At 39.4% G+C, this 22,263-nt stretch overlaps 1 protein-coding gene across 1 annotated transcript in view; it reads right to left on the reverse strand.

The window, feature by feature from the left end:
• srrm4 (serine/arginine repetitive matrix 4) overlaps positions 1–22,263 on the reverse strand; it is a 112,417-nt gene that overhangs the window by 22,006 nt on the left and 68,148 nt on the right. Inside the window, exon 2 of the mRNA XM_034692402.1 lies at positions 15,425–15,559. Coding sequence (XP_034548293.1) covers positions 15,425–15,559 — 135 coding nt within the window. The remainder of the gene's footprint in view (positions 1–15,424; positions 15,560–22,263) is intronic.

Raw genomic sequence — 22,263 nt, forward strand, 5'->3', positions numbered from 1 at the left:
AAAAGTAGCTAGCAGGATTGCAAAACTTCACCTGGCGAATACAACAGTTCTGTAGAGCTACACAGCTGCAATGACTCTGCACATTGTGGACTTTTCTGCATTGGGACCCTCAAAAAACCCACACTGCCTCTTTGTATGGAAGAGGCAACATGTCAACTCATCTGTGCTTCACGTTAGCTTTTAAAAACACATCTACACCAGACAACTCTGCCCACTGCTAAAGCTCAGTGCTCATTGATAACAGACGTCATTAAGATTCAAGATTCAAGATTCCAAGGTTTTTATTGTCAATTTTCACTGTATATACGAGACATACAGGAAAAACGAGATGCTGTTTCTCTCTTTCAGCTTTTAAATATCTAAAATTTAAATATAAAGTATAATAAAATACAGTTCTATAAAAACATCCTATGCACACAGTGCAAGTAGTGCAGTGACAGTTTAAAAATGGTATTAAGGTGCAGACAGTATTTGAGATAAAATGCAAATAATAATGTGCAAAAAGCAGCTGAGGTAGATTCCTTGTATGTAGTGTGTGTGTGTGTGTGTGTGTGTGTGTGTGTGTGTGTGTGTGTGTGTGTGTGTGTGTGTTAGTGTGTGTGTGTGTGTGTGTGTGTGTGTGTGATTAAGTTATTGGAGGTTATTGTTACTTGACCTTGTTATCACCATGCGCAGGTCATGTAGATCAAAATTATATATGTCACCAGATATGGTTTTGATGACTTTAAATGAAAATTTAAATACTCTTAACACCATAAACCACATTGTATGCACCTTCATTGAGCTGAAGACAGATCCCCCAAAACTTGAACAGACAAAAATGAACAATCAGCGCACCACTAAATGTTAGTGAGAAAGTGTCTAACGTGTCTAAAGTCTAACGTTATATATGTTAAAAACAGAGGTGTCAAAAGTATTCACATTCATTACTCAAGTAGAAGTATAAATATAGGGTTTAAAAATACTTCTATAGAATTTGAAGTATCAGCTCAAGCTTTTTACTCAAGTAAAAGTGTAAAAGTTTTGGTTTCAAAACTACTTAAAGTATAAAAGTAAAAGTAATGTCAGAGGGAAAAATGCCATTAAGGACAAAAGCTTAGACTGCGCCACAGGGGCCTATAGTGCACTACCCCACCACCCAAAATAACATTTTTCTAGAGGCCATAATGACTATAATGTTATATTAATATGTTAATGTATTATGTTTATACTTCTCATCCAACCACAATCAAATTCACTCTATCCGGATGGCGCGATTTATTGGGATAGGTTTTTGTTTTTTTGTGTTTTTTTGAACGATGACCAGCCCCAATGAAAAAGGAGTAACAAAGATATATTTAAAATATAAGGAGTAGAAAGTACAGATAATTACGTGAAAATGCAAGGAGTAGAAGTAAAAAGCCAGCGGAAAAATAATTACTCCAGTGAAGTATAGATACCCAAAGTTCTACTTAAGTAGAACCTTAACTTGACACCTCTGATTAAGAATACATGTTCACAGTTACACAGTACCAACCAAGCACCACCCGCACTGTTCAGACCAGTAAGGCAGTAAAAACAGATCTAACAGGCTGATTTAGCAGCAATGTTTATACAACATTTATACTGTGTGAGATCAGAACTCCCTCTACAAAAGTATTTATATATATTATTTGCATAAAAATAACCCCCACAGAATGGGCGGGGTAAAAGAACCCACATGACTCATCGTCAAGAAGCATCCAGACTGATCCTGACACACATAAGCAAGATTATCTGTGAGCCGAATGTCCCTTATGAGATGATCCCATCACAACACCATGAAGAAATCCAATCCAGACGGGTTCCAAACACAAAACAGATCTTGTGCCAGTGACTTGAACTGGAGTAAAGACAACGTGAGACAACGAGACCTCAGACAGATCTGTGAGACAACCCGTCCAAAACAAGAGCCTCTCACTGACTTGAGGATCTGTGTTGGAGCTCTAACTCGCCCAAACTTTGTGTCAAATATGATTCCTCTTAGCATCTGCATGGTTCTTGGTTCTAATGTGGCTTTGTGGTTTGTAATTAAATGTTTTGGTGTTTGACTGAATGTCATATGAGTGTAGGGTGGTTCCTTTGAGTTTAAACAAAGGTTGAAGAAATGGCTAATCCTTCAAAGATTGTACACTGGGAGCTTGAAACAGTCCTTTCTTGAATTCTAGGATTTAAAAGTAGGGATGTAACGATATTGTTAATATCGCGGTATTTAGGTATCAAAATTCTCACAATAATACCGTGGCATGTGACGGTATCAAACAGGGACTCGGAGTACTCCCGCTAGTGTAGTTTTTTTCTGGCGCTATTAAGTGGGTCGGTCTGAGAAGCAAACACCATCTCCCATGATCCCCTGCGCAGTGCAGGAAGAGATGGCGGAAAGCACAGAGGAGGAAAACTTAAACTAGTGGAAACTCTTGCGAAGTTTAAATTAGAAGTATGAACGCATTTTGGTTTTGCAGTTGGGCTGTCAACGAATACTCTTAATGGAGATTCGATTGTGAAAATTAATATTCGACTGTGGGAAAAAAACACATCAGCCCCCTGTGACCCCTAACAGGATAAGTGGTCAAGATAATGGATGCACGTACATGATTTTAAAAATGTATCTTTAAAATCAATGTGTGTGAGTATGTGTGCGTGTGTGTGTGTGTGTGTGTGTGTGTGTGTGTGTGTGTGTGTGTGTGTGTGTGTGTGAATAAATACAATTACACTTCACAATCAATACAGAAACTCACCTTATCACAGGATTAATAGATGAATGACAACCTCAACAAACAAGATGATGCCAGAACAGATCAAACACAGTCACAGAGTGAGACAAATGAATAAAGTACAAAAGGTAAGAGAGGTGGATCACAGGAGAGCTAGACTATAAAAGTGTGTTTTAAGAATAGAATTAAATGAGGAGATAGACTTAGCCGTCCTAATCCCCTCTGGGAGGGAGGACTTGCTGGCAAAAGCCCTGTCACCTTCATATTTCAATGTGGATTTAGGAATCACCAGGAAAGCAGCTTTTAGTAACCTGGAGGCCTGTGACGGCACACGGGGAGTTAAGAGGCCAAACTCCTCCAGTCTCTTAAAGTGAGAGGTAAAGTTTTCAAATCAACTCTGAAACTAACAGGCAGCCCGTGCAAAGATGAAAGGATAGGTGCTCTGGTTTTCTGCTACCAGTTAAGATCCTGGAGGCTGCCTTTTGGATTAATTGAGGAGATGAGAGAGACTTTTTGCTGCAGACGGAGGAGAGGGTGTTGCAAAAAATCTGGTTCTGAAAAATTGGATCCTACACTTTCCACATGAAAGGAAGGATCTTTTTTTAGACTGTACCTGACTGGCAAATGCCTCCATGCTTTAAACTTCCTGACTCTGGTTCGTACCGGTTCTATGCATAAAATGTTTTGCTCAAACCAGGATCACTTCAGTAATTTGCTCAGACATAACAAAGACCTGAAACTTTCTGAGGCTTGTAACATATTTTTGCATCACCAAACAGTGGAGTCTTCAAACCACTCCACGCAGCACTCTCTTTCAATAAAGCATAACCGTGCAGCAATGAACCAGAAAAAGCAGACAGCTCTAAGATTCTAAGACTAATCAACTTGGATGTGGATTACAAACATTGAAAATGTGGTGGTAAATTGGAATTTTTAAGTATGTTTCGTCGTCTCTGATTACTACCGGAAGATTAGGCATCGACGGACCAATCTTCGAGTATTAACCACTCCATTTATTTTTGATTTCTGGGAGGTTTCATCAACAGGCTGATAATAAACTGCTTCTGTACGCCAGAGTCCATCAGAGCAACGGATGTTATGACGCCAGGCTGGATTATGCCTTCAAAGGTTACACTTCAACCACAGACATGATTTAATAACATACACAACATAGAATGTGTGTTTAATGAACTCCAGGCCAGTTTGCAGAATCCACAACAGTTGCCATCTTTGTTGTGTATGATAGACTGAGCTTATACCACCCGGGTGTTATGTAAATTATTGTGACTGTGAAATCTGTAGGAACTGGGCAGATGAATTTAACTACAGTTTATGTAAAGATCGGCTCTATCTACTACAACAGAAGCTAATGCTAATGGTTCAGAGGTTGCGTCATCTCAAACATAAGCTGCTTTCTCATCTGCACTAAATTCCTGTGAAATTTCCTGGAATGCAAACGGCTGAAATTTCCAGAAGTTGAAAACACAGCAGGAAGAAGTCAGGGCAATTCATAGTGAGCGAGTGGCTTTTCACCGCAATGACATTACTGGTGACGTCAAAAAACTGCTTCTTACTCTTTTCTGCTCACCTGTCTGTTCTATTCCTGTCATTAGTTTACTTATAACTAATAACTAACAACTCCTAGCATTGGTATAATGGCTTTCATTTCGATGTTACTATGACACTGTAAAACCACATGCATACATTTATTCATATTAGTTTCCCATATCCTGAATTTTTTTCTCGGCCATGCAAGGGGGTACTTGGCTGAAATTGTTTTTGAAAGGGGGTACACAAGCCAAAAAAGTTTGAGAACCCCTGCTCTAGGCCCTCGTGGTTTGTCTGGGCACTTGTTAAAAAAAAAAAACCATACTGGAGGACCTACTCAATCTGTATACAAACAGCTCATGCTAAGGTAATGACAACACAACAAGTCTTTCTCATGTTATCACATAAGAATGAAAATCTGATTTATGAATATTTTTTTTATTCTGTCAGGAAATCTCCCTAAAACTTGCAGACTGGTCCTTTAAAGCTTAAACCCCTCGTTTTCACAAGGAGAAACTTGTTGGATTCCATCAGTTGACCAGCCTGATTGCAGTCCAGAGGTCCACTTCATTTGCTCTCTGGAAATGAGTGATGTGAAAAAGGAGATGAAGTCCTTTGAAGTGCCCCAGGCTCTGAGAAAGAGCCTTTCAAGTACCGACTGACTGAAAATTATCAGAGGCACAGAGGAGGATGTGAGCGAGCATGTAGGATGATACGGAAAAGGAAAGGAGAGATGTAAAAGAAGATGCTTTTAAACTCAATCTGACCGCCAGCCTTACCTGAGGTTTGATAATGTGGATGGACATGAGCTTCATTTAGAAAACCAGACTGAGTGTCTGCTGTCATTAAGTTGGATTATATGTGAATCTAATGCCACAGTGATGGGGGGTTTACATCATTAATTATTGAGTAGTAAATAAGAAGGCTGGCACGGAGATGTAAGTTACTGCTCGTATTGCATAAACTCCCATATAGAGGAATATATGGGGGAATTAATGAGTGAACATGTCACGCTGACTGCTCTATAAATAAACAATCTGTTGACATGAAAGACGTGTTTGTCCAACCTGTGTCACTTTCAGACATCAGATCCTAGGGTTTATGACAACCATCAAAGCAGTGTGTCATCTGTAAAATGTCAAGAAAACTTCCTTTAATGTTGACTCCAATCCGGTGTCGAACCTCCAGGGTTCTTGATCTTGACTGAGTTGATCCACCATCAAGGCGTTCGAGAGACACATGATTAAGGTTTGAAACTTCCGAAACAAATTCCCCGGAGGTGTGAGAACCATTTCATCTTTAAACTAACGCCCATAGGTAAAAATAAGAGAGACATACTTTTTATTTGAAGCTTCCTTTGGTGATAACAACATCAGCGTTGTCTGAGAACAATTAAAACTTTCTGTAAAATTAATCTGCAATTGCTTTCACACACTGGGATCCTCCTCCATTACTTTAACTCTCCCTGTTCCATTAAAGTTACTAACCATAGACCTTTCTGAAGTCCCTGAGCTCCCTTGTCCCGTAGGTTCCTCTAGATCATTGGTTCCCAAACTTTTCAGCCCGCGACCCCGTTAAAATATAGTTACCAAAGACTTGCGACCCACCTCAAAGTGAGAAAATGTTATTTCATACTTCATTTAGCTGGTCTGCGGGAAAATTAAATGCCTACATGCAGACCTGGCTGTATTTCCTGTGGTGCTGTGAATTAACTTGTTGCTACTGATGCTTCTATTAATTCATTGTTAACTTACCCTAACCTTGGGGGTCATCATGCAACAAAGAAAGACAGAAAACTAATGAAACATTTTTAATTTTGCAAGACTTTATCTGAAATGTAACTATTTTTGTCAATATTTTTAGAATAATTGGTAACATAGGCAACTTTAGATCATTTAAAAAAAGAAAAACAACTATGGAAGACATCTTGTTCCCGACCCACACTTATCTCTCTCTCTCTTCCCTCTATCCCTCTATCCCTCTTTCCAACCCTAACACGGTCTCAGCAGATGTGTGTCTAACATGAGTCTGGTCCTGCTGGAGGTTTCTGCCTGATAAAGGAAGTTTGTCCTTGCCACTGTAACTTGCTAAATGCTGCAAAGTGCTCTGCTCATGGTGGATTAAGATGAGATCAGACTGAGTCCTGTCTGTAAGATGGGACTGGATCTGATCCTGTCTTGATGTTGGGTCTTTGTTAATAATACAACATAGTTTGGTCTAGACCGGCTCTGTTTGTAAAAGGGTCTTGAGATAACGTTTGTTGGGATTTGGCGCTATATAAATAAAGATAGATTGATTTTGATGATTGATTCATTTTTAGGTTAATTCCAAGCGGCAACCTCCGGTCTAAAAATATGAGTCCAATGCAGAAGTGTTAAAAGCTGCAGTTCATCGATGATCCACTTGAGGCTGGCTCTGGTAGTACCGGAAGTCACATACACATGAATGGGAAAAAGACGATCTTTACAGCAGAAATACACATGTTTACAGCCTGGTTCAAAAGACGAGTGTAGTCTGGATAGCGAATTTCTCAATGTGCTTTCACTGTGAGGAGGATGAATTTTTTTGTAACGCAGCCATTTCAAAGATATTGAGATTATGAGTCTTCCAATGAGAGGCGCAGCTGACAGTGGGAACACTGTAGCTGTTGGCTAGGAGGCTCAAAGTCCGCCTCTTTACGTCACACTGGCTCCACAGCAGCAGCAATATGGCTGCCACCGACGACGATTGGCCTCAAAACAGCTCTTTGGAAACAGATGGGTGACGTCATGGATACTACGTCCATTATTTATACAGTCTATGGTCTTTTCCCTCAAGCAAAATCAACAAAAACTCAAAAATCTCTGATTATTGTGAATTTATGATCAGAAGTGATCCAGACATTGACAAACTGCACTCGCCCTTGATATATGTGACCACAGAGCTCTGGAGACAATGTGCCTGTTTCATTGGATGCAGAGGACTGTCTGGCTATAATAAATGACCCTGCTTGGTGAAGTCGGCAGTTTGGGAGCATTAGGAACTGAAATGCATTAGGGCTGATTAGACAGACCCAGCCCAAGTACCCTCTCCTGGTAATGAGAGCGCTTTGTCACTCATTAACACCTCCACCATTCTGGCCTTGTAAGGAGGGAGCACAAGGCGAGCATTTGCATTTTTTCTTGCCAGCAGAATCGCTTTCTTTTGATGAGGTGGAGAGAATGAAAGGCAGAATGAGAGAGCAAGTCAATTGCCAGCTACATTGGGACTGGTGATTGTGCGAAACAATGGTGTATGGAAAAGGGATTTAGGGACATTTGATGAGAATGCTCTCAACGCTGAATACAGCTTTTTTTCCCTGAGGTTCATGTTGCTTTTCTCTCCTGCCATAAATGTGCATGAATACCATTAATGTTAACATGTGACTAGGCTCTTGGTGTGTCATTATAACACAAACTAACATCATTTGTCGGGTGTTGTCTTTGTGTTCGTGATCCAGTGGGCTCCCCTTGCTTCTTGTGAGGTTTTCAGGTTGTCGTTTTCACTGATTCAAATGACTTTATTCAAAATGATTTGGTGACATTGGTTTTAAAACATCTCTGTAGCGAACATACTGTTTCTAGAAAGCAGAGGCTTATGGTTTTATGTTATAATCAACATTGGACGCTCTGCTAAATTGGACTGCTGCCAGCCAATTAGCGAGATAACAATCCAAAGAAAACTGTTTCTCTCGACAGAGGAGACTCTCTCAGGCAGCGACTCACACTGCTTTGAAAATGTGTCAAAGAACTGGCCTCATTAGCCAATTTTCACTAAATGGAAATTAGTAAACAAAACTGTATTTTTCATGAGTTTCTTCTTTTCTTGGTCACTTTGGATCTGTTTATTTATTCATACTTGCAAACATTAGACTACAGCAAGCAAACCTTAGTGTCTGTGATGCATCTTTGTAGCTGCAGAAGCTCAATCACAGCTTGATGTAGCTGCTGCTGCCAGGTGACCTTCCGATCAAAGGTGATAAACAATCGCCTTGTGGTGATAATTGCTCCAGACTATCAGATCCTGAGGTACAAGGTAACAACCTCATAGACACAGGTACAATGGTGCTAGAGAGACCTCTTTGTGGTAACTGTTTGGAAGAAAGCTGGCGTTAGGGGCTGTATCTATTAATGCTGTTTTTTTTAGATAGTCGCACCAATTTCCCAAACAAAGCCAAGGCAGTTCAATGTTTTTAGTGCTGAGCTGCATTTAAGAATATAATAATATTAAAGTGTATTTATAAAGCACTTATCAAAACAGATGTTACAAAGTGCTTAACATCACAAAAACCCACAATAAAGAGAACAAAGCGAGGGTTGGGGGGGGGGGGGGGGGGGGTGTATATGGGCCGGCAAGACAATTTAAGAGGAACAGCTAAAAGAGAAACTACTAAAAGCAATTAAAACAATAAAACAATTAAAATAAGTAAAACAATAAAATGATGAGTGAATAAAAAATAGATTAAAAATAAATGTAGCATCTTGGATAAAACAATATCACAGGAAGGCCTTTCGATAAAAATGTGTTTTCAGCTGTTATTTAAAAGAAGATACTGATTTGTAGCATCGCCAAGTGTTGATTCTTGTTGCTGAACTCTCAGTTGAAAAGAGTTCATCTTTTAAAGCACAGCTGTGCTGGTTAATGTCATGTCTCCATCCCCATCACAAATGGATGTGTCAAATACATAGACTGTATATCAGGGGTGTCAAACTCATTTCAGTTCAGGGGCCACATTCAGCCCAATTTAATCTCAAGTGGGCCGGACCTGTAAAATCACAACATAATAATCTATAAATAACAAAAACTCTAAATGTTTCCCTTTGTTTGCAAAAAAAAGTACAAGTACATTCTGAAAATTTTTATATTTCATGAACTATCTTTTTACAAAAACAGTTGTTGTATTTCTCGCCATGATGAGTCTCATATAGGGCCATATATTATATTCTTTAAGCCCTGAAACCTGCTGTAAACACACCAAACACACAGGTTACCCATTCACCTGACACAGAGTGTAATGTTTACTGCAAAAAAACAGATAGATTATACTAGACCTTTATGGACCCCCCAGCCGGTCCAAAAAGTCTATGATTTTCCACCGGATTATGCAAACTGCAAATATTATTTTTCTTCACTTTGAGAAAAAAAAGTCCCGGAGTGCCATTCAGGTGTCTCCCCTGTAGGACAAATTTGAAATACCAGTTACATTTATTGAAAAATTGCAGTCAATGTCTTCTCTGTAATTTCAAAAGTCATCCTGTGGGCCGGATTGGAACCACTGGCGGGCCAGTTTTGGCCCGCGGGCCGTATGTTTGACACCCCTGCTGTATATAAAATGGACAGCGTTGCTCCGCCTTTTCCCGTTGTACAGTTTTGAAGCCAAAAAACCCTGTTCCAATGCGCAGCCAGACTTTGCGCTGTAGAGAATTTCAGTGGCTGCCATGGTAATTTCTGTGTTGCCACAGTAACGAGCTCCGCCCTACAGTACACTGTCAATCAAAGCAAACCCGGAAGTAAAACCCGTTTTTTTAAACTCTAATATCTAACGAAAAAGAAACTTTTCAGAAATAAAAAGGCCTTGAACACAAAACAGTCAAATAATAACTACATATCACCACAACATACAGATGTGAGACACATTCGTACCACGTGTATTTATTTTTTAAAGTTTGACTGCAGCCCAATTCAAATGAATGGGCGAGAGAGTTTTTGACCTATACTGCAGCCAGCCACCAGGGGGCAGACGCTTTGGTGGAAGCTTCACTTCCAGACGAGCTAGATGCACCCCTGGTCAAATACGATGGCAGATGTCCGTACAGAGGAGAGACTGCATTGATGTACCATTTCCAGGTCTAGAGCTGATGCCAATGCTACAACCCCATTTCTTTAAGTTGTCTTTAACTTTGTATTGTAAAATGCCCCTGAATGATGTATTTGAAACAAAGGTAACGCTCCCTATTGAGGGAAGTGGAAGTGCCAAGAGACCGCTTTGGTAATCTAGCATCAGTAAGGGTCTGAAATTGAGGTTCAAAAAATGGCATTAGTGTCTTCTTGTATTCAAGTTGAAGTATTATCAATCACATACAAGGCTTTGCAGAAACTTCTCAGCTCTAATTGTCCAAAAAGATCTGCTAATGTGGATCACTTACTGACTGAAGGTCAGACTAAAAAGAGAAAGGAAGAGTAAAGGGAAAAGTCACAGTAAAACAATGACTATACAAATCTGTGGGACACGACTTTGAGAAGGGCACTGCAGGTGATGCCAAACAAGCAAAATCTGTATCATTTGCATGAGTTCTAAACATTTGAACTGGGATATCAAATTTGCTTGATGTTGTGTCTCAAAGCCAAAAAGTGTTGAGATTTCTTAACCTCCTGGAATGCACCAGAAATGGTCAAACCAACCTCCATTCAACAAACGAGCATTACAAAAATAAAGCCTGTCCTGCTGCTGATTGACTTAAAGCAGAATGCATGCTCTTTAACTGCATCATGGTGGTGTTATTTGGCAAATTTAACTCATTAATTGAGAGGATATCAAAACAATCTGTTTTATTTGGGGATTATAGGTGCAGCTACTACTGTAATAAGCCAGAGTGCTGCCTTTGTGTGATATACTATGTACAGAAAAAGCCAAAACACTCCTTCACTGAAGCACAACACTCACACTGTACCATGAGAGAAACCGCCTAGAGGAAAAGTAATGTATCTTGCCATGTGACTTTACTGACGACATTCTACAGGGGCCTACACCTCCTTTCTAACATGAAAAAACATGAATGAAATGTCTACGCTTTAAAACATATTGTACTGGCTCTTCGTTCTAGACCTGAAACCCTGTATCTTAAAGCTAGTTTCACTGCTGCTGTTTTTAGTTTTTGGTAGCACTCAGTTTCAGCTTTGTTCAGCCTTTAGCCTCTCTGTTGACTTTCTGAACGAGGGGATCGCCTGAATTTGTCTTGGTAACATAAAGGAAGTGCTCCTGATGATCTCTGCTGCCTTCCACTTTTTCTCCCGTTAGGTTTGAAAGCTTCTTTTTATTTTCTCTTTGACTCTGCAGACTAACGCAGCTTTGATTTCCTGGTTACTGTGGGCTTTCGTTCGTCATTTAGTTGGCCTTGGAGACGCTGATGCCTTTTCTCTTTGTTGTCTTGCAGTTTGAGATGGTTCATCATTTTCAGCTAATAAAAGTTATTTACTGCTACATCCAGAGTGCTTCTTCTTTTTGTCTCAATTTGGCAACAAAGGTGTATTTTGGTAAACTTGATTTGTTACTCCCTCTTCCACCAGCATGATTCAGCGATTCCTCTCCAGGAGGGAGGGAGAACCAGAGATCCAGACTCTTCTGTGTGTTTATTTTTCAACTGCAGCCAAACAGCTTTCCTTTATTTGTTTTGTTTTGTTTTCTTGGCGCTGGTTCATCTTTTGCTAACCACAGACTTTTTAGACTCACTGTAGTTTCCGACAGTTTTTAAAGTGTGATTCTTTCACACAGTAGCCAACATGGCCATAATCCAGATCTTAACATGGCAACATGTCCTGGTTGATTACTTTATAGTTGAGAGCAGGGGTTCGCAAACTTTTTAGCCCGCGACCCCAAAAATATAGGGGCCAAAGACTCGAGACCCCCACTGGCGCTCACAGTGATTTAATGTGGCTTCATTTAGCTGGTCTGCAGAAAATGACCCTACCTATATGAGCATGTGTCTGAGCTGTTATGAATTAACCTACTGCTACTGATGCTTTTGATAATTAACTGTTCACTAACCCTGAAATTAGGGGTCATCTTGCAAAAAGAAAGGCAGAAAACTCATTACATTTTCTATTTTCAAAATTTTATTTCAAGTTTAGCTTCTATTTTTGTTGATATTTTTTAACTATAATGGGTAAATGAATTTCCTCCACAGGGGATCAATAAAGTTCTCAAATCTAATCAAAATCTAATCTTAAAATAAAAAAAAAAACATTCTGGAGGACATCTCACAACCCCCTATTTGTGTCACCCCCAGGGGGTCCCGACCCACACTTTAGGAACCCCTGGTTTAGAGAACTTAGTTTGGTTATGGACATACAAGCAAAGGATTATTATCGTGAACACTTTCAGGGATTGATGATATGTGGCTTCAAATATGGCAAACTCAATCCTCATTTTTTTCTGGAGAGATTTCTGTTGGAAGAATGTTATTCGTTTTCTTATTACCCCTCATCAGAAATCCAAATGAAGTGGGTCACAGTATTTTTGCTGGAGGGAGTGTGGAGCAGTTTCTGCTGACTTTGTTCATGTTTTCTAGTCTTGTTCATTCCTTCAGCCTTTCTGGAGAGGTGTGGAACACTTAATCTCAGAGATTTTAGAAAATATCATTTGAATCTTCTTTCATCTTTCTGTACCTCAGGAAAATACCTGAAGGCCTCAGAAAGAGAGACACATATCTTCTGAAGATTTTCATGGCTGTAAGTAAGAAAGCAATTAAAAAAACCCTCCCACCATTAAACTACTTTACCCTCCTGTTATGTTGTGGGTCAAATTGACTTAGCTTGGCTTAATAAATGAAATCAACATATAAAATCAAAATAGTTCATTTCACATTTTAGGCAATACATGCCTTCTCAACCAGCTAAAACAGCCTAAAAATCTGGGCAGCATGTGCCAGGTGTCACTTCATCTTATCACAAGTACCTTAGCCACATGCAAACAGCACTGCAGCATGTTACAGTGTTTGTGTCCTCTCTGAATACAGCTTTGAAGCGCCTCGCTAACATGAGATGAAATTGTGTTTGTTATGGTTTGAAATGTTTATTGCAGCAGCAGAACAATGTGAGTTTGGTGTCTAATCTCAGAATTCATCTCTCTTTGCAGATTTATTTTGCATGCAGAAATCTGAGAACTGATGAGATAATATCTTTGGAGGATAATTTGGAGATGACGGGTTGAAAGCATGAGCACAGTCCTAATGGCAATGACGCAGCAGAGGGGGAGACCCGAAACCTTGCAGTTGAAGCGGACCACCAAATAGAAGGAGGATGTTTGTCAGGTGGTTGTGCAGAGTAGCTCACGTCAATGATGCATGAAATCAGTGCAGCTTGAGTTGCCTGGTTGAAGTGCCTCGCAAGTGTGGCTTCATTTATGAAACATAATATGATTTCTCCACAAAGTGAAGCGCACACTTGTGTATTTTTTATGCTCTATCCCAATCTGGTGAATAAATCAACAAGATGGGGAGGTATACTGTAAAAAGGGATTTTAGGTTTTAGTTACCTCAGCTCACTTTCTTAATTCAGTTCAACTTAAATGTTAGTTTTACTTGAAATATCAAGTAAAATAGTGTCCAACTAATCAGTCCAACCAGAGTGGTTCAGGTAACATAGATGTCCTTGTTGATACAACTAGATGCAAGTATGGCCCCTGCACAAATGCACAGGAAACCCCTTATAGTCACTGGAGTGACCAACCTTTACAATGCCATGTGCTGGATCACTGTTTTAATACTTTTCTGCATGCAGTGCAGAAGCTTAATGTTTACCAAAAGAGAAATGTTCAATGTGTGATATTTATAGACTTTTTTACTACTTAGTTTCTGTTTTTAAACCTACATAGTTCTTATATAGTGAGAGCACTCTTCTGGTATTCTGCTTACAGTTTTGTAAACTAAGTGTTTACTTCTAGATCAATATTGAACATAGTATCCATTCTTCATGATAGCATTCTGATGCCAAGTCAAATTCATACAAAGACATAAAGAATTAAGTATTTTGAATGTTGTCCCATGTTGAGAAATCATTTTTATGTGGTATTTTTCAAAAATTGAGGCTTACGTTGTTTTAAGAAATTACAGGTACTTTTTTTTAATGAACGCAATGTTAAAGTTAGATGAACAAGTCAGGAAAAATGTTACCTGGCTGCCCTAAAAAGATAAGTTTTTACAACTCAATATACCTGTAGAAACATGTTGAGCTAATTTGTTGTTTCTACTAAGATTTAGGTTTGTAAAACTTAGAATTGCTTGTTAATCTCACTAAAAAGGCTTGTCGATTAAACTTAAAGTATGAAGTTGTCTTTGTCACCCCAACTAATACAACTAAGTTTAAGGAACTAAGACAAAAGTGGAAACAACTTAATGTCTTGGCTTGCTGAACTTAACATTTTAAGGCAGCCTGGTTACAAATCATTTTAAGTTGAACTAACTTATTTTTTCTTTCAGCGTATGAATATTAATTTCCTCGCGTGGGTAAAAGAGTGTGGCGCGTCCACGTCACTCAAGTCTCGTGATTCTTCAGAGTTTGAGTTTCAAACAACATTCTCATATCTCGCTGCCTTTTAGACTCACTGAACAGTGAAGTGTTCTTGTGTAAATTCAACTTGCAGAAAAGAAAAACTCTTTTTCAAGGATGAAAAACACCATAAATCTTTTCTTTCTGATTTCTTTTGGCACCACACAAACCAGAGAAAATGATAATCAGAGCTGTGCATGCCTGCGTGTTCTCTCCACGCACTGATCAACTCTGAAACAAAGAGAGGCAGCCGCTGGGTAAAGTTCATCCACAGAGAAGCGATTCATGTTTATGATCCTCTGTAACGCCTCAGATGTGGCTGCGGTCATGTTCTACATATCACCCACTGCCTCCCCTGCTGTGGAGCTGTAAAAACTGCTTTGAAGGTGTCGGATTAATTAAAAGGTTTCTGTAGAAGAATATAAATATATGTACCTGAACTGATTTCTCCCACCTCAGAAAAAGGAGCCGGAGAATTATACCAGACTTTTGGGTTGTAGGTGTTTATGAACAGAGAGCGTCTGAATGACAGCGTGTGGAATTCCTCACAACATGTTTGTATTTCTCCACTGGGACTGACCTGATAAGACTGTTTACATTCACCAAAACAGAACATGGAGATTAGCTCTGCTCTGCTCACTGAGAGGAAAGCCCTGAAGGAGTTTTGTTGTACTTTAAAAAGGCTTTATCAGCAGCACTCAAATCTATAAAAAAAACAACAACCTGGAAACAAATAAAAAGCATTCATCTTTCAAAAAGTAACAACTTCAAGGCATCTGATTTCCCAACTTTTCTTTCTCTTTGTGATCAGGAAACCGTTTGTGATGGTTTTCAAGTGCAAACACAAAAGAGCGGCTCACCTCCTGGCCCTGCGATGACTGTGGTGTTTGCGTCCTTTCCCTTTGATGCAGCCGTTTCTGTCAGCGGTATCCACCCGGGAGTCCGCTGCTTTCTTCTCATCAGTCTTGAGCGGCTGGCAGGCTGTCGTCTCCAAGCTGCAACGTAAGAGAAAAGAAAATCATTTCATTTTTTGCACCTCTCAGGAGAACTTTCAGTGATTTTTTGGGGGGAGTTGTGCACAAAGTTAGCACTTCCATCATACAATGGAGAGGAGGGTTTAGCATGCTTGGTTAGCCATGTTCCCTCTGGTCTGCTGGATATGTGTTTTATTCCCCTCCATTTCTCCCTCCCAGCCATTCTCTGGGAAAAACTGGAGGTCAGCCATTTACCATTCAAATCGAGGTGTCAATTGAAATGTAGTTATTTACATGCTCCAGTTGCCCTGACATTTGGGGAAATTGTGTTTTCTATCTTGTGCTTTGCATTTGCTGTCATTAAGATGCATGTTCATAAAAATAAATCATTTTTTTTCTATTTCTGCTAACCCAGAGCGTATACATTTTCTGTTTTCAATGTATTAATACAGCCATAAAAAGCAGAACCAGAAAAAGAAACGCTCAGCTTCATGTTTAAATAGTTCCTGCAGTTCGAAATGGAGGCAAATTATTTTTGGCTTCCAAATAATGAAGCTTTAAGTCAGGTGTTTGCTAATCCAGCCTCCAAAAAATCCTCATCCATAGTCATATGTTCCTGCAGAACGAATGACTAAATAAACTGAATGATTAGATGTGAGCACACAGTTCCAGCCCTGCTTATTATCCTCTGTTTTAGTCATGGGAGATTTGAGTGTAATTACACATTCTCCTCTTCTTCGAGTGGCTCCCGTCTGATCGTAATGAGAAGATAATCAGAGACAGAGATTAGGCCGTCAACGCCACCTCCTCCTCTCCCCCCCAAGCGATGAGCAGGCAGGAGCCGTCGCTTTCCATCTTCCTCACCTCCACCTTCCCCTGCTTCTCTGCATGAGAGGGAGCGGCCCAGAGCAGGGAAGTAATAATGTAAAACAGCAGCCTGAGTGCTCCGACATGACCAAGTGTTTGAGAGGTGAGAGAGGAGACAAAGACAGTGAAAGGATGATCAGTGTGATGGAGGAGGCTGGTGGTTAAAGAACCTTTGAAATGCTGAGGTTATCCATGACGTTCTCCTTCTTTAAATAAATGTCTTTTAATATTCCCCATGGGTGTATGTAATTTAACTGATTGAAGGTAAAGCATTTATAATGGATTCACAGAAATTCTTGATTTTTCAAGATCCTCCACACATCATAGATCTCCTGTGATTTTATGTTCCAGCTCGATCACTGAGGTTCCTCGAATGCTTCCTTTTTAAATGTTCCTCATGTGTCTCACAAGCACCAACTAGAGAGCTTTCACTAAGACTGTGGATCTCCCTGCCTCTGGATATCAGAACGGCGAGCTCTCTGGGTGTTTTTAAAAGTAAACTCAAGACTTACCTTATGCATATTATGCAAAATGGACTTTTTAATGGTTCTCTACCTGAAATATGTTTCCCTGGCATGTCTACAAACCCCCCGAAAATGAAAAAAATCCATTCTGCCCCTGTTTTGATTTCTCCACCTTTCTGTAAATGTGTCTAAAACGAGCCGCTTCAGACTTCCGTGTTTTTGTTACGTAACAACAATATCCGGTCTGTCACGGAGTCAGAGCTCAGAGCTTGTTCAGCCCATAGACTGTATAAAATAATACTGAACCCCTCCTCCGTTTTTCATTACCTGCACAAATGTGTGCTAACAAGGAGCTTAGGAGGGAGGCATGCTAGTTGTAGGCTGTCTTAATAAACACAAAGGTCGGTTTTACTCCCCACGTCTGCAGATTTGAAGATCTAGTGGATGATTTTTATTTGTCATGGATAAGTGCTAGCGCTAGTTAGCATAGCCACATAGCTACATGTTCGTCGCTGTGTACCAAGACACACGTCAACATACTGATAAAAAAAACAACAAGAAACACTAAATCTGTGACCAATGGTTCAGAAAGGTCCTGCTACAGGCGCCTCTCCTTCAGGATCAGATTCTGGATCAGATTCAGAGGGTTGAAGTAACGTGATCTCTGAGCAGCCGTGTATATTCAGCCAACATGTAAACATTAGATCAACGTGCTGGAGAGCCGAGACCACATCCACTTCCTGAGGGGGCGTGGTCAGAGAGAAAAACAGAGTGTTCTGAGGAGGACTGAAGAAGAGGGCTTTTCAGGCATGCCAAAATCTGATTTCAAAGTGTTTTTTTGAGGATAAACTTTAAAGACATGTTTTGGGGACCTCTTAGACCAATATATATTGATGAAAAAAGCGTGATATGTCACCTTTAATCTAGCTTTTAATTTGGAGTTATTCATTTTTAGCCCTGAACTGAACCATTATTATTATTATTATTATTAGTAGTAGTAGTAGTAGTAGTAATATTATAATTATTATCATTACTATTATTATTATTATTGTTGTTATTGTTATTATTGCTATCAATTTTATTATAATTGTTATTATTTCAACAATAATATTTATCTTATTTATTTAGTTATCTATTAATTATTTATTGTATTTTATGATCTTTTACATTTATCAGATTTTTAATTTTGCTTTCTACCCTTACTTATTTTATTGATTTCACTGTATTGATTTCATTTTATTTTCAATTATTTTCTTATCATGTCTTTTATTATTTGACTAATTTCTATTATTTTAAAGGATGAAAATCACTAAGATATACCTGTTGTGTTGTCAACTCATCAAGCAATTGAAGTATCTCACAAATCAAATACATCACGTTTAGATTATTATGAGTACCTTCTTACATTTGAGGGATGATTTATTTGTGAACAGGATTATGTTGTGCGAGTACATATCGCTCATTCCTGCTCTAAACATATCAAAGTGACCAAACAGAGATGTGCTCACAGTTGTGACTGTAACACAGAGGATCGTTCCTGAAACCAGTTTAACTTGAGTACATTGTGTATACACTTGGTTGAGTTCATGACTCACTGCCACTATGTATGAGTCTGTTATGACTTTATTTATAAGAGTGACTATCTCATTAAATTCTTCTCCAGACTAACCACAGTAAACTCCATAGTCCATACAGAAATGTGGAACATCTTCAATCTTCACACATCAGAAATAAGAGCTGCATCTTGCTGCTGTGTTGTTTACTTCCCTCCACGCCCCCCGCTGTGTTTGTATTAGCATTTAAATTCATATGCATTTCAATGCTTTGATCTGAACATGGTTATATTTCATATATGTAGGGTTGTTTGATATACATATTATTGACTATAAATTCAAAGGAACTTTAATATGACTTCCATACAGCCTGGTGATGTTATGATGTTTTTAATATAAGCAGAAATGGACAACTGTGAGCACAGCTTACATCCCAGAAGGAACAGTTGATTTTACTCAATGTCATTAAAGGATAAATGTTATGAACAAACATTCTTTTTCAGATTTTTACACGTATACTTAGGTATCAAATGACCCACAAAATGTGAAATAAAACAACCTGGTCCTGTGTTCGTGGTCTGCCAGTGTCTGAAAACACACAGTTCAACAGGCCAGTCAGAATCTACTGTACTTCTGATAAGTTATTGCTTTAATACCTGCCCCCTCACCTGCTATCACATCCCTCACCTTCAAAGCCACACTCCTGAGAGGTCTGCTGTTGTTGTTCTCTCAAAAGCTGGGAGTGGAGTGTTTTAAAGGGACACACACCAAAACCTCCTCTGGCGCTCGATCCTTATTGTATTTTGACCAAAGCACGGCACAGATGTTTCATTCATACACTGGGGATTGTGTTAAATGTACGGATGAATTAGGGAAGATTTTTTTAATTATTGAGTATTCGTTCACTTATTAAAAATTGAAGAGTTAAAATGAATATTATCTACTTTTAAAGAAACATTTTTCATCATTTCCACTGGTGCCTGGTTGTAATACCTTGTTCTCGCCAGGCGGTGGCTACAGAGTGTCTTAAAGCTGTTTGCTAACTTAGAGAAGAATAAGAATGCTAACTGCATCAAATAGAAAAAGAAGAAGAAAAGCACTGGAAATACGTGTGTAGTGGTGTAGTGGACACAGAAACAGAGATAATCGCAGAAACTAAGCATGGCTGTAAATGTTAACATGTATAGAAACATTGGCATAAAGGGTGAGACAGATTCTTCCAGTGCCCGCTACTAGCAGCACCTCGTCTTGGTGCTGGTTAACGCTCAATTACGAACAATCGCCAAATGGATGCCAGTGATTATCAAGTGGTATTTGGCCTGAAATGCCTGTCCCTGGTTAAATGGTTGAAAAAGGTATAATATGTCACCTTTAAATATGTTAATTGTAACTTGAGTCAGTACTAGTGCAAGGGATCACACATGAGTCAAGATGTGTTGGATCCACTCTCCACATTTCAGACCATGTGTGATCGGTGGATTGATGGAAAATGCATCATCAACATGTACAATAGTAAGTTGCAAGTACATTCTGTTCTCTACTTCAGGGGTGTCAAACTCATTTCGGTTCAGGGGCCACATTCAGCCCAATTTGATCTCAAGTGAGCCGGACCTGTAAAATATTAACATAATAACCTATAAATAACAAAAACTCTAAATGTTTCCCTTTGTTTGCAAAAAAAAAAGTACAAGTACATTCTGAAAATTTTTATATTTCATGAACTATCTTTTTACAAAAACAGTTGTTGTATTTCTCGCCATGATGAGTCTCATATAGGGCCATATATTATATTCTTTAAGCCCTGAAACCTGCTGTAAACACACCAAACACACAGGTTACCCATTCACCTGACACAGAGTGTAATGTTTACTGCAAAAGAACAGATAGATTATACTAGACCTTTATGGACCCCCTAGCCGGTCCAAAAAGTCTATGATTTTCCACCGGATTATGCAAACTGCAAATGTTCTTTTTCTTCACTTTGAGAAAAAAAAGTCTCGGAGTGGCATTCATGTGCCCCCCCTGTAGGACAAATTTGAAATAAAAGTTACATTTATTGAAAAATTGCAGTCAATGTCTTCTCTGTAATTTCAAAAGTCATCCTGTGGGCCGGATTGGAACCTCTGGCGGGCCGGTTTTGGCCCGCGGGCTGTATGTTTGACACCCCTGCTCTACTTGCTTCATCTTTAAATCAATACGAGTATGAGGAAAACAACTAGTTGTGTTAACCCCGCTCCTTCATGCTCTGAGTGTGTGAGTGATGGAAGGCAGGGGCACAAACTCCAGAGTTAGACAGATATCTGCAACATAATTCAAAACAAGAAGATTCACGACACTTTGTTGCACTGAGAAAGAGGATCATCATCCCGTGATGCCTTCATAGTCTGCATAAAAAAAAGCTTTCCCAGTACATCATGCTTAAGTGTATGGATGAAGACATTAAACATACAGCTTCACTATTGCATGTTTTTTTAACACAATCTGCACTGCGTTGGTCGCCTCCTCCTCTTATAGAGATATGCAAACACTGATGTCAGAGAATTCAAGTGGCCCACACAGGTGGATCACTGACAGAGAAGATGACTCAAAGTTGAGTTGATTCCTGATTGGGGTCATGTGATTGATATGTTTTGTTGAATGTAATCTTGTTAGTACATTAATGTAAAAGCTAAATTGAATATCCCTCATCAGAAGTCTTTATCTGAGATGCATTTTGATCCACTGTGCCTGAAATCCGCAGTCAGAGTCATGGCTTAGTGAGGAGTAGAAAGCTATGTAAATATCTCTGGGTTTTTTTTTTCGCTGATCCAAAAAATGATCCGTAACGAGATCCCTGATCCGTAACCCTAACTGAACCATGAGATTTGTGATCCGTTGCACTCTGACTACTCAGACCAATAAACAAAAGTCCCAGTAATTTCTGCTTCATTTTTCCTGGAACTCATGCAACAAAAAGAAATGAAAGATTTAGCCAAACCTTTTTTAATTGCTGTAAAGCAGTCGAGGTCTTAGGCTGCTGAGCTATTGATGTTGCAACCCTCTTAACACAAAATGACAAGACCTGGACAATACAGAGTGTTTACATGCCACAGAGGAACAAAAAAAGCTGAAACATCTGCGCGGCGGTGAAACGCTCTGATGATCTGTCTCTGAATAAAGCCGGAGTGGTAAGTAGCCCAAAGCCCCGTTTCCCAGCCCCCTCTCTGCCTCTTTGTTATTTTCTGTCACTCTCAGAGCTGCTGTTGATGACTTCTAAATGAAATCGATTTGCCATCACTGATGCACGTTCCCTTGATCCAACCCTGCAATTTATGTCTCAAACTTTCCAAGCTGGAAGCACCCGGATTTAAAGCGGGCTGTTTGCATCTGTCAAACGATACTGCATTGCTCATTCGACCCCTCTCTTACACACACATACAGTGGGGCAAAAAAGTATTTAGTCAGCCACTGATTTTGCAAGTTCTCCCACTTAGAAAGATGAGAGAGGTCTGTAATTTTCTTTAGAGGTACACTTCAACTATGAGAGACAAAATAAGAAAAAAAAATCCAGGAAATCACATTGTAGGATTTTTAAAGAATTTATTTGTAAATTATGGTGGAAAATAGGTATTTGGTCAATAACAAAAGTTCAACTCAATACTTTGTAACATAACCTTTGTTGGCAATGACAGAGGTCAATTTTCTATGGGGTTGAGGTCTGGAGACTGGCTAAGCCACTCCAGGACCTTGAAATGCTTTTTACGGAGCCACTCCTTCGTTGCCCGAGCGGTGTGTTTGGGATCATTGTCATGCTGGAAGACACAGCCACGTTCCATCTTCAATGCTCTCACTGATGGAAGGA

Source organism: Notolabrus celidotus, chromosome 9 (genome assembly GCF_009762535.1).
Source record: "Notolabrus celidotus isolate fNotCel1 chromosome 9, fNotCel1.pri, whole genome shotgun sequence".
NCBI classification, from domain to species: domain Eukaryota; kingdom Metazoa; phylum Chordata; class Actinopteri; order Labriformes; family Labridae; genus Notolabrus; species Notolabrus celidotus.